The sequence below is a fragment of the Saccoglossus kowalevskii genome, chromosome 13 (assembly GCF_978046115.1).
Source record: "Saccoglossus kowalevskii chromosome 13, keSacKowa6.1, whole genome shotgun sequence".
Lineage (NCBI taxonomy): Eukaryota > Metazoa > Hemichordata > Enteropneusta > Harrimaniidae > Saccoglossus > Saccoglossus kowalevskii.
Genome location: NC_140653.1, coordinates 25,296,145 through 25,310,207, shown reverse-complemented (window position 1 = coordinate 25,310,207; position 14,063 = coordinate 25,296,145). Strand labels below are relative to the sequence as shown.

Here is a 14,063-nt window from a genome sequence, read left to right as displayed (position 1 = left end):
AATTGGCCGATCTCAAGGTATTGAGCATGCGCAGTGTATTTTTCGTTGAGCGGTGGTTTACCGGTACGTCGTAAAACTAGACTACTAACTATAATTACCCGTTGAAATGGTCGTAACAGAATATTTACACAATGATATTAGGGTAGCCCTTAAGGGTCACACATCCTGGTACCTATAGGAGAGAGGGTGTCAGTACTAAACTTTATTCAACTCAAAAAGTCGACCTTGGACATTTCATAACTACCGCAAACTTATAATAGGAATAATTTTTTTTTTTTTTTTAATATTGTTTTATTTGCGTCACGTTGGTTCCCAATGAGAAAACAAGAATTGATCACAAACTCCATGGAAATGGCCTGTTTGTACTATAATACCTCACTGGCGATGAAGGCGACGGAGACATTTTGAACAATTGTGAAACTGTTACTTCTCATTTAAAAATAAATCCCCCTATTTTGTCCATTTCAAAATATATCATTGTGAAGTTTCACTAGCCGGATTGTTAACGCCATGGTCGTCGGACCGTGACGTGGTCGATATGGGTCACACGCGAGGTATACAACGCTTAGAACATGTTTCAAACATCTTCCGTTTGCCGGGCGCACTCTAGTAGCCGAAGCACTCCAGACTAACGCTAATGGGGCGATTATACTTTAAACCGAGCGTTGCTGTTTAACTTATCACAGCCTGTTCCCAGAAACAGTGCAGTGACAAACCCAGGAATTAATTAGGAATAAAGATCGCGACTAAAAGGTACATTTGCCTCTCTGAAAGCCTAGCAAGGGCAGTGATAGACTCTGGTAAAAAAGGGCCGGACATGTTTGTTTTCCTCAGTAAATTACCATCTATGTTTTTGACATTTGTTGGTTATTTTTTTTTCCAAGACGAAGATTTAGAACAGTACCACGTCATGTATATATACCATATTTACAAAATCTTCATAGTCAAGATCCTGACATTCGACAGCTTAGAGAAGTCATGCGATCTCAAAACGTGAACAAAAAAAGCACACACGAATGATACTGGTGTAACAGGAATAGAACAAAAATGCTTTAAAGATATGGTAGAGACTTCCAGGAAATAAAATTCACATTAATCATTTTCATAGCAGAATTGTTTTAATAACCATAATAAATATATATTTTATGAAATCTCATAATTCATACTACTAAATACAATAAATAGTGTGTGAATAATATTTTGTGAACACTGATTTATTAGTAAAACGACCGTATTTGGCACACTTGATCAGTAGTAATTACAATGTATCAATAGAAAACAAGACATTTGGCAAAAACCAATTAAAATGTACATATATCTATAAAAATCTAAGTTGTAGGGTGATACATGATAACACAACGTCCTGAGAACCTGAATGACATCATAATCTCCACAATTGCATATAAACGTTTCCCTGCACACAATGCATTGTTCGTCGCCAAACACCTGCTCTCAATAACACACCGACACGTTTGAGGCAACCGGAAAACTTATTTAGGACATATATGGCATCCATCATGTTGAGGGCGCTACATCACAATCGCCATTTCAGTTCATGGATCAGACCATGATAAAGTGAATACTGTTCAGTTTGCGAAGAATGGTGACGTCAGTACAACAAAAAACATAATTTCATCAAAGAGAATAACAGATACTAGTAAATGATCACGTGGTAATGATGGTTACCACTACGGGCATCACATGTTCAATCAGCTGTTAATATAGTTGCTCCAGCGATTTTGTAAATGTCATCATGTCGGTTAAATCCACCAGTTGGAAATATGTCTCTAGGTAGTGATGGAAGAACTCAGGAGCCTGAAATGATATAATACGATTTGTGTAAAGTAAAAATGAAGCTATCTTTCTGGATCGCACAGTATTTTGTAATTGATCGAATTATATAACATACCTCTCGCCGAAGTTCTTTCAAGTACAACAGCTGCTCTCCCGAAGTGATTTTTTCCAGTTTCGAACTGAAACATAAACATAAATTACTGAAAATACTTTACGGGTATGTCATTTTACAGAAATCATATCACTGTTTGATGAAAATATCAGCTAATTGGCTACAACGAAGAAAGCATGTCACCGCCACCGGGTTGTTAGCTGGATGAATAATGAGCCTAAACATCAGTCACGTGCTTACCGGTTCAGATCATTTTCAGCTATCCACTTTTCGACGTTCTCCTTTGTCCACATGCGGGCGCTATTCGTCGATGAGGATGTTACGTCACCACTCCCCGCTCCCGACACACTGGTGGCGTTCACCATTTTCTCAGTGATTCTGGTCTTTGTTCCCCGTTTTGTCCGAACACCATTTGTCACTTTTCCCCGCGTGCCGAGCTCTTTCATCATAGCTTGTAACGAAGATTCGAAAACGTCCTCGCCAAGAAACTGGAAGTAAAACTTTGTACCAAGTATAGCTCCCAACCAGCCATCCGGGTGATAATCGGATCGTACTTTTATAGGAACGATCTTTTTACGACATTGGAAAGCATATTCAGCCTCTATGGAAAATAAGTTGAAAATTGATATATTGATTGAAATGCAATATGTTGACGAATTACCTATTATTATCTTGAACGAGGTGGCAAAAGAGAAGACGTCAAACGTGTGCGCACATGGTGATGCACGTAACCACTCAAAATAACGTTGAGACTACATACCAGTTCGACAATTTGGACTGTCTTTATAGTTCTGTGTCATACAGACGACGATGGCAACTGCATTTTCAACGGCATCCGCCATAGCCGATAAAGTAGACCCGCCCATTTGTTCGATGTCCATCCATACGTTGTATCCCTCCGCACGCAGCCGATCTTTTATACGTTTCATCAAATTCTGGTTATCCCATTGGTAGCTGATCATCACGTGACCAACCTCGTCCCTGGCATCAGTTTTGAAGATGTGTTCCATTTCATTGCTTGATCTTTCTACGGATGCGAATGCAAGGAATAATTGTACGCACAGCAAGTAATTACATTAACATATTCGTATACTACTTCATTGAAAATGAATATCTCCCGATAAAGGTAGATATTAACATATTTGCGATGCATATTTTCATGTTTACCTTGTTGGGCATCTTGGTCCTTTAACACCCATAGTGCGCCCTCACATGCCCTTTTCAGTTGTGTATTATTGCTGCTGCGAAGTTGTTCCAGTTTCTCAACCAGGTGGGCATGCTTCAGTATCGTATTTTTGTTATCGTCGTTGAAAGACAATTCCCAAACTGTTTCCGTCGCCGCTAAATAAACGAAAAAGACAAGAAGAATTATTTTTATTATTCCGATTTGCGGTTTCAGTACTAATATGCGTGGTGTTTTTGTTCGGGCGGTGGTAATTCGGGTGAGCTTATCTCACCATTGTCCATGCAGCTTATAATTTTAATTTTCGGGTCCATAAATGAGACATACAATATGACTACATATTCTAAGTGAGACTTATCCTCAAAGAGATACCAGTGGGTGGCAGATAGAAGGAATAAAAGCCAATAACAACAACAAATTGCAAAGATATAACACAACGCGAGAACAATGTAATAATTAAGTCAGATTCAGAAAGAAACGATCACTGCTGTCAAACGCCATCAGTAAAAAAAACTGGCATGACTCAAAACTGCCCTAATTATGCTAACAATAGATTCTTTTAACCCCATTTGCACACACCAGACATGTCGGATATTTGTAGGTCATAAATACTGTTTTCTTGTTCGTATCCAGTCGTGTAAATTCGTCGTCGACTTTCTTATCTATCACAGCACTGCATTGAATGTTTTATTTGCGATACTAAAACATTCTGAACAAGTTGCATTAGTCTAGCTTCATGGCATAGGGGCGGTAAACCATTCGCGTCATGAACCACCTTCGAACAAGCCTACGTAATGAACCAGTTTTGCCGTTACTTTAGAAACTTGCGCGCTTTGGCGTAAAAACGTTTAAATTTCGTATGCGAAGAGAATATTATCCAAGCCCCGACTGATTTCTGCAACGGACGACATTTTACACGACATTTTTTTCACATATTTATATATTTTATATAAAAATATTCCCTCAAGCCAAAATTGGGCAACTTTGATAAATAGCCATGGAAACAAAAAAACAAAAATAACAAAAAAACGAAGTTGCTAGGAAAACAGAACGTTGTTCCTTCCCAGTTTTAGTGTATCACGTGCACCAGTTCATTACAATAACATTACTTCCCACAACGTAGTCCGCGATAAAATTGTTCATATTTACGTTACATAAGTCAAACATTGATAAATAGCTCGGTTATCAAACAACTGCGCAAACACTTGCCATGAGTAGTTAGATGATTTACCGCAAAATTGAACGCTGCCTGTGGCAGAGGTACTATTGCGTAAAAATCAACCTATGCAAAGAAGATTGCGTAGGGAGTTGATTTCGCTACGTAAGCGTTCGATAGCTCATCAGAACGTTGGGAACCAGGGAAACCAAATTGAACGAGCTAGAAATCACCCCCGCCCCCATCCCATTCTCGCACAGAGACCGACTGATGGCGCTGTAACTCGAAACTCGTCTGTTTGAGCGAAGAATCACGTGCACAAGAAAGTGGAATATTACGGTCTATACTGTGATATACTGCACAAACAATATCTGGAGTAGTCTGTACTCAACACTTGACCTAATGTGAAACAATTCTGAAGCAATTATTTAATGACCAACTAACCTATTTGTTCATCCTCTTCTCCGTCCAAAATCAGGGAGCTCAGTGGTGTAAGGACGTCGGCGTTCACGATTTGCACTTTATTAGAATCGTTGATTGCGAGTCTTCTCACGCCTGTAAAACCAAATACAAACAAATGAATGGAAAATACTTGCAATTAACTGTCTTTCGACGAACAATCGATTTAACATTATTTCGAACTACAATCATTGATAAACGCCGCGGTTTGCAACCACATGACGGTATCGGCAAAACTGGGCTGTGTTTTGTGTGCACTTATTTTCAAATGTTGACTATTATTAAAGAGATGCCGAATTGTTCGAGTTAAAAATGACACCGCCCATGTTCTAGAAACTTTGCCCACTTTTACGGAACCAGGCCTAAATTATAACTCGATGTGCAATTAACCGCGACAGTTACCGAACTTCGAGTTACGGGCAACATAGATTGATGTTTTATTGTTGAACGTCCGCATTTAGTAACTCGAACTTCAATTAACAGAATGGACATTTTGATTCTACTTTTTTCATAATAAAGATTTATCATATTTGAATTTATATTTAGCTTAATTGAACATAGTACAGTGCTTTGGTGTAATAACGGAGCCCCCTTCTTTTCTACTTATATGACCCGTGAACAATTATTTCTTTCTCAGATGGAATTTTCCAGACAACTAATTTTGCATGTTTTATGCTTCCTTACCTTTAGTCAACTCTAAAGCGCTGTAACCACCGTCTAAGTGGGAAGGATGCTTGACAGCTTTAGCCAACCGACCGATGATGTAACGAATCAACTCTTCATCCGCGAAGAAACGTTCGCTTTGCTCCTCGTTCAGTGTATATGCCATGATGAAAATTATGTAAGTACGAGGGCGCTCGTCCTGGAGTCCGATCATAGGGGACAAGATTTTATCGACCACGTTTGCTTCTCGCATCATCTGACGAGATTTGGCATGGAGACAGCAGTTGTAGAGGCAGGCCAAAGTAGAACGAGTTGCACGACCAGCGATCTACAAATTGTTAAAGTGGTTAGAGGTTGGAATGATTTGAATTATATGAACTATTAGATCGTTATCATAATACGTGGACATTGTAGATATTTACACCATTTGCCTATTTCGTTATTTCGAGTTATTGCGACCCAAACTAATTCCCGAGAACCCATTATGATATTTCCCGCAATTCGTGCATTCCTACCAATAAATATGTAAATGTGTATTAAAGACGGTGAGTGTAGTCTAAAAACGTCAATGAATAACCTGAAGCGACAGAGTCGAAACGCAAAATACACATGGAATTCAAACGCGCTTCGTTGACTATCGCGCTATAAACTTACCGCATCCTGGGGATTGCCCAGGTATCTCAGTCCCTCGCTGTTCTGGATCTCTTGCACCAAATCAAGAAAGCCTTCTTTCAGAAGAAATTCGCAAACTTCCGAGCTGGCATCAGTGAAATTCCACATCATGGAGATGGACGTATTGAAGGGTCTCCAGTACGAATCATCAACAACCCCCTGATCATCTCTCCAACCGTGCTTTACGTTGTACCGAATCACTTTCAGTACGTACTCCAACCCATTGTGGTTCATGAAAGTTTTCAATAACACGGCTTTGTACTGTCTCCTCGCCTTTATCGACAGTTCTTTTAACGCAGAATATAAACTCGCCATGGAATATAACGGGACGCGAATGTTATCATAAGAATTAAACTCTCCTCTGGAAACAGACGAGGTCACTTTCTCAAGACTATCCTCGAACGACTTTTGCTTTATTAAAATCTTTGCTTTTTGTTCTTCTGAAACATCAGTTAATATATCATCAAATTCGTGGGTAAAACGTGACCCCCCGCTCTTCACGTTCTGTACAAGGTTAACCACATTAATAGCCGATTTGCTTTTCTCATAATCATTAATCGCCTTCAACAGTTTTTCCGTTGTTGATTCGAAATCACCAGCAGTACTTTCAGTAAATTTGTAGTATAGTTTAGCACCTAACAGGAGACCCAGCCAACCATCAGGAGAATAGTTGTCCTCCATCATCAAGGGGATTACTTTCTTTCTTAGTTGAAACGCATATTCTGCTTCTGGTGAACGATTAAGCAGTTGGTAATTAGAGATATAGGTCATATATTGAAAAGAGAAGCAATCTACAAACAATAACACCAGGAAACAAAGACTACAGTAGGAATTTTCAGGGACGAAAATACTTGTTTTTAAAAAAAATCGCATCCATGTTCAAGTTTAAGAAAAAAACACCAGCATCTTAAAATAAAATAAACTCACCCCAAATAGGTGAAAAACTGGTAGTTTATGTTCTACCCTCAATTTCTAAATGACCAGCTCCTAGTGTTACTAAGACCGGATGTTTGGGTGCAAGGCTGGCATATAAAATCGTGTTATCGTTGTACAACAGAATATAATATAAGTACATGTAGTGTACATAGTTCATTGATGACGTCCAACTCAATTAAAACATATATACACGTATTCAAATACTAACCCATCCGACAGTTTGCACTTTCTTTGTATTTCTCAGAGATAGCGATGAGTACGATTTCGGATTGCTCCACGGCATCAGCCATTGCGGACAGCGTCGACCCTTCCATGTTTTCCACATCGACCCATACTTTAATTCCACCCTTTTTAAGATGTTTAACTATATCGAGGATCGTTGCCTGGCAACCCCATTGATAACTTATCATCACGTGTTCGTCTTTGGTGTCAAGCTTACATTCAGACATTTTTGAATCTAGCAAATAGTAAAAATTTTGCAAATAAAAAAAAAAACTATATAATAATATAGTACACTGCAGTAGTACCATGCAATTCATAATATTACTATTTAGGGCCGGAATACAGAAGAGAAATGATGACGGCGTAATTTCGAAGTCAAACAAATAGTAATATGTTGGTGATGATCGGACCGTCTTCATAGTAGCCGTGTGGAAACCTTGACTTTCATCATGGGATACAAATATAAATTTTCACTTCGTTTTGTTGGCAAACTTATGTGACTCGATATTCATGTTCGCATTATAATTTCTTCTGTTTTATCGGTACGTATCAGTAATGCTGAGAGTTTACTATGCTTACCTCTGTTCTTTAAATTCCATAATGTACCCTCTGCCGCCTTTCTCACTTTGCTGTTATCGTGTTTCTGTAGGGTCTCAAGTAATTCTACTGCGCCCTCTGTTTGCAGAATGATCGCTTGGTTTTCTTCGTTAAACGAGAGGTGTCTAAGCGCCTCAATGGCGGCTGTCAATTTCAAGAGAAATGCATTTATTAATTATAATAGTAATATAGCGTGTTAAAAAGTAAAAGACAAAATATCTAAAACAAAGGTGAAGACAACAACAATGATAACGACAAAAACAATGACAACAACACAAATAACAACAATAACAACAATAACAACTTACAACTACCAACTACCTTCCATGCAGCAACAAAAATGGCGGAGACATTAACGACGATGGCCCGGGAAATACAGTAAGACGTCACGTTGTTGCCGTGTAGAAATGCTAAAATGTATCAACATGGTATTTGTATATCGCACCAAAACACTATATCGAAGTTGGATTGACATACGATGGTTCAAAACATATGGCTAACATAATTGCTCTCATCTTTGGTTCACTGTCTACAGGGGCTTGTGACCAGTGTTGCACATACTTTCACGGTTACTAGCTAGATCACATTGCATGCAAGATATGAATGTTGGACAAAGAACCAACAAATTTACCGATTTTCTCGTCTATCAACTTGTCCCCTTTTACGATGCCTATTAACAGCGGCACGGCACCTGCCTTCACGATACTCGTCTTGTTGACATCGTTGACAGCCAGTCGGCCAATCACTGGAAGGGAAATACGGTAATAAATGGCCTCTCAGTTATTGGAAAAAGTTAGAAATAAAGGGAAGAATGTCACAGGGAATCACTACAAGTCTGCATGTTTTCGTTTTTTCAAGTTGAAAACAATACAACGGCAAATCAACAGGTTCAATGCAGCACCAAGGAGTAGCAAGAGGCGATCTACTTTCAACGTTTCAACTTTTGGACTGAAGTAGTCGTTTTTCGAAATATACCACTTTTTAACTGAAGTTTCCATGTTTATAAAACTATGCATAACCGATGAGCATTATAAAACAGATTGGAGTAAATATACAACATTGCAACAATAAGAAGATAATGTTTGTATAAAATTTAAATCAAGCTTAAAAGAACAATAACACAGGAACTTACGAACACAAAGTTCATGAACTGAGAATCCACGACTCCTACGATGTTTCTGTTTGGTGGCTTTCTCAACATGTTTAACGATGTTGTTAATGATGCTTTGATCGTGAAATAACTTTTCACTCTGCTCTTCGTTGACAAGATACGCGGGTATAAGAACGAAATAGATGTCCAGGTCATCGAGGCCTGCTGTCATCAAAGGGGACATCACATCCAGGATTCGGGACTGTTTCACAACGCCTCGTGAAGCCTCGTGAAAGGAACAGTTTGCAATGACAGCTAAACAAGATTTCAGGATTTTCTTCGTAGCCTGGGAAATAAATAAATAACTATATCACGTCATTGTGATTGACAATGTGATTGGTTAGGAATAAATTAAGAGTTAAACTCACGTTATCCATTGCGTACGTCATGGAGAACTGGTACGATGTGCTGAGTACCTCTTGGATCAGTTCAATTACGCCCTCATCGACAATCTCTTTCGCAAGACGGTCACTCGCGTCAGAGAAGTTCCAGAAAATCTGCGCACCATTGTAGAAAACATTATAATATATGGGAATGACTTGTCCTTGTTCGTCCCTCCAGCCGTGTTGATGGGCCGCACGCATGATATCTATAATTATGGTAATCGATTTGCTTTCCACCATATAGAGCGACAGACTTTTTCGATAATATTTCCTTTTCATTAGGCTCTTTTTATTTAAGAAGTACAGCCCGTTTATCATTTGCAGTGATTTTTTAACGATTTCCGATGACGGATCGGCTTCGGTCTGAATGATGTCAATATTGTGTTGACAAATCTGCTTGCTTGTACGTAACTTCGCTTCCACTTCTTCGTCTGTTTCTGCAACAACTTTGAATTCCGACCTCTCTGCTTCTTCCTTCTGGCGTCCGGGGTATATGTTGTGATTTTTACTAGATTTGGTTGGACTCATCTCTAGGGACAATTTTGAACTTTGACATTGAGAAAGGCCCGTTGTCTTCAAATCCCCGTCGTTTTCATCTGGTGAAACAAGGTCATTGCCAACGTCTTGTTTGTACCTGGCATCCAGCAAAGTGTTTAGCTGATTAGTATGGCGCCCTCCCACGACGCTTGACACTGTGCTTGGTTTTGAACCCATTATTGTGGTAGGCTGTGCATATTACTCCTATAATATAAACAGAAATATTTATCCAGCAAATATACATTGTGATTATGATACTAAGTCCCCGACACAGTCCATGTGCACAGAGCTACACACAGTAGGGAGGGAGGTCGTAAATCGGCAAAATTCATAGGACGAGCTACTGAGACCACGGACATTCAAATCACCACACATTTTTTGACTGCGCCTCGGTGAGTAATTATCACATCGGGGCGACAAATATACCCCTCAGTTGCAGTTAATAAATCTTTAGTGTGTGACAGACATTTTAGTTTAGTTTCTGTTGTGTTCTAAAACTACTCGACTAGTATATTTTAAAACAAGCAGCCTGTCGGCTGAGATAGCTCCGCTGTTAGCAATGCGCATGGCAATTAAAGAACAGAAGATATCATTAGAAAATGAACAAATCTGAGAGAGGTCCACATGTAGTACCTATATGTATAATATATCAAAGCAATTGGACTTGCGGTTTTCAACAAGAAGTCGAAAATATCACTTTTTACCAAAAATTACAAAAATATTCATCAAAATTAGAGAATTAAAGATATCATTACAAAATGAACAAACCTGAGAGAGGTCCACATGTAGTACCTATATATGTAATATCAAAGTAATTGGACTTGCGGTTTTCAACAAAAAGTCGAAAATATCACTTTTTACCAAAAATTACAAAAATATTCATCAAAATTAGAGAATTAAAGATATCATTACAAAATGAACAAACCTGAGAGAGGTCCACATGTAGTACCTATATATGTAATATCAAAGTAATTGGACTTGCGGTTTTCAACTAGAAGTCGAAAATATCACTTTTTACCAAAAATTACAAAAATATTCACCGAAATTAGAGAATTAAAGATATCATTACAAAATGAACAAATCTGAGAGAGGTCCACATGTAGTACCTATATATGTAATATCAAAGCAATTGGACTTGCGGTTTTCAACAAGAAGTCGAAAATATCATTTTTTACCAAAAATCACAAAAATATTCACCAAAATTAGAGAATTGAAGATATCATCATGAAATGAACAAATCTGAGAGAGGTCTACCCAAGGTACATATACACCAAGTATCAAAGCATTCAGGCTTGTAGTTTTCAAGAAGAAGTCGAAAAAGTAAAACATTGACACGGACGACGGACGACGGACGACGACGGACAATCACTCATATGATAAGTTCCGCTCGACAAAGTCGACAGCGGAGCTAAAAAAAAGCGCAAGGACTACAGAAAATTATGTATGTGTGGGACTGTACATGACAGCGACGTACTTAGTACGGCCATCCCTCTATATAAATGCGCTACCCTGGCCTGTCGAAAACACAATGCCTCGTCGATTCCAGCTGTCTAGGACTGAACGAATCTTGGTCAGAGGAATTTGCTTTCCCCCATGATTGAGTCTGTGGTGGCGTTGGGGCATACTAGCCCATGCACCATAGACCTCTATGTCCAGGGCAAGTACGAGAGCGAACCGAACTCAACGGTGGGTCACCGGCACAATAACCGGCGGTCTGACTGGTACTAGTACTAGCCGCGATCGCTAAATCTACAAGTATATGCAACAACAATCAATGAATCATGCATGGTGACGTGGGAGAGAAGGCAACGAAGTGCATACCTTTGAATCAGATGCATGAATATTGAAACTTGCGATTCACGGAAGTGTTCTTGACGCCACTCCGATCAAGGAACTATAGTTTATAGTTCCATGCTCCGATCGAGTCGCCGTGAGTACAACATGTACTACTACTACTCACCGAGGCAGGTCCCCCACAACGGTCACGGCGACTCTGTATCACGTCGTTTCTGGATACTAAGAGATCTGTGGTACAGATAATTTAACAGAAGAGACGTGGGTTAAATGTGTACATTCCTCCAGCTAAGTGTTCTTCTCCCAAACTGACGGCGAATACGAAATGCCCTGCGTATAGAAACGAAGAAAGTGAATATTGTTTACGCCTGTATAGTAACTACGTAACCTTTGACCTATGTGATGTGCGTGCGCATAAATGGAGAAAATGGAGGGCTTGCTGCGATGTGCATACTATTTCGGAGACGAACGCTTAGCATAAAATACAATCTAAAAATGAAGTAATATATAAATTAACAAATTGAAAATATGACATTACATAATATGCACATCTACTATTCAGTAAATGTAGTAGGTTTTAGCTATACTAACCAACTCCATGAAGCATCGGTGGTTCAGTGGTAGAATTCTCGCCTGCCACGCGGGAGGCCCGGGTTCGATTCCCGGCCGATGCAACCGTTTTTTTATTTTTATTATTCATTTTTCTTTCGAAAATTATAATAACTTTGTTGTCGTGTTCTACTGAAAAGATATTGCTACATTCTTCAATTACGAAATACTTTTTCGTTTTCACAAATATCTCCAAAAATATATAAGCCAGTCACGCCATGTTTGAACAGCATGGAGATTATACATAGATTGATATTATTAACAAAAAGTCCGCTGACACGGAAATAATTTTTGAACTCCTGACTCCTGATTCTCGAGCTTAAAACACTTTCTAATTGGGAATAGAAGCAGTTATTCAATTGAGTTCCAGGTACCACGGGCGCTTGCAACAGGATTTATGGTTAAGGGTAGGGTTATATACTAATAGAAATAAAGACTTTATTTCTATTAGTATATAACCCTGCCCAACCCTATCCTTAACCATAAATCCTGTTGCAAGCGCCCGTGCCAGGTACTAGTACACGCTATCTATTAGGGATTGGTCAATTACTTCGGCCTAGGGGGGATCGGTGGATCAGTAGGGGGTTTACCCTGTTTTTTGATTGTGCGAATAGGGGGGGTCACCCTGTTTTTGATATCATGTTTTCCAGAATTCACACACGCGCTCATGCATATATTTTTAAAAATTTTATTTCAGAACAAACGATAAAAAAGTTAATCGTACAAATGTGTTCTTAATAACTATTACCTATAAATTTGTTGATGCAAAAAATGCTGTAGGCTAAATATTTTGAGGTTAAAGTTGCCAAATAACTAACAGATTATGCAATGTGGCTAGAATCCCAATTATACAGTTTTAAACACATCCCAAGTCCATGTGCTGCTGATATCAGATTATTTTATTTAAAGTCTGAAGTCACCATTGTATAAGATATTTACTGGATTTATCCAATAATAACAGGAGACGGAAAGACAACACAGCAATTAGTACAAAGAGCAGTGACAGTTTTTGTTCAGCAAATCAAAAAAATTAAATTTTTGAAAATGCTGATATATAAATTAAAATAAATGATGAAAAAATAAATAAATAGTTTTTTTGTTTTTTTAACTTTTAAATATGCATATTTTGCTCTGTAAAATACCAAAATCCAACACAAATTTAAGCAAAAATCAAAGTTTCCTTTGTTTTCATAAGCACAGACTGTGCTTCGGGTGTAAAGCTTTCCTGGTATATAAGATATGAAAGATATTTTAAATCCAACTTAGTTTTCAAAGAGTTCAAACCGCCTAGATTCAAATCCTCTTTTCCTATCTTATAAGGGCGTTTATCGAGTAAGTACTCCACAGCTTTGTTTTTATTTACTATCTTTAGCAGCATAGATTTCCCTCCTTCCTGCAGCCTTTTCTGTAGTCGGATCATTTATTGGCTTTATGCTTCCCCTCCCCTTACAAGGTCCATTAAATGCAAACGCTAAAAATTATGTCAAAATTATGGCAAACCATGATATTTTCATTGCACATATAATACATTTTGTAATCATGTCAGAGCCAAAACTGTTAATTTTTCTTTGTTTTTTTAGCGGGGTCAGCATGTTTTAAGTTTTAAAATATAATGTGGGGGGGGGTCACCCACTTTTTTATTATTTGATAGGGGGTGGGTCAACTGAGATTTACAGCTGGCAAAATGGAATCTGCCGACCCCCCCCCCTAGGCCGAAGTAACTTACCAATCCCTTAGTACTTTCACGAGACAATCAGTATCGCACATGCGCAGACGCCCTTTTTTCCAGGAAAATA

The 14,063-nt window shown here is 38.6% G+C and overlaps 1 protein-coding gene and 1 non-coding gene across 2 annotated transcripts; one reads left to right on the top strand and one right to left on the bottom strand.

Moving 5' to 3' along the window:
• Nucleotides 1-727: 727 nt before the first annotated feature.
• Nucleotides 728-11,856, bottom strand: LOC144347218 (uncharacterized). The gene is made up of 14 exons (XM_078007341.2): nt 11,825-11,856; nt 9,313-10,068; nt 8,927-9,230; nt 8,426-8,539; nt 7,777-7,938; nt 7,184-7,432; nt 6,022-6,767; nt 5,389-5,695; nt 4,690-4,800; nt 3,074-3,247; nt 2,667-2,933; nt 2,147-2,507; nt 1,910-1,973; nt 728-1,815 (listed from the first exon to the last, which is right to left on the bottom strand). Exons 2-14 carry the CDS (start codon nt 10,039-10,041, stop codon nt 1,717-1,719), a joined length of 3,687 nt encoding a protein of 1,228 aa, XP_077863467.2. The 5' UTR covers nt 10,042-10,068; nt 11,825-11,856; the 3' UTR covers nt 728-1,716.
• A 405-nt stretch (nt 11,857-12,261) lies between these two features.
• TRNAG-GCC (transfer RNA glycine (anticodon GCC)) lies at nt 12,262-12,332 on the top strand. The gene has a single exon. It is a non-coding gene; the product is annotated as a tRNA-Gly (tRNA).
• Nucleotides 12,333-14,063: the final 1,731 nt, after the last annotated feature.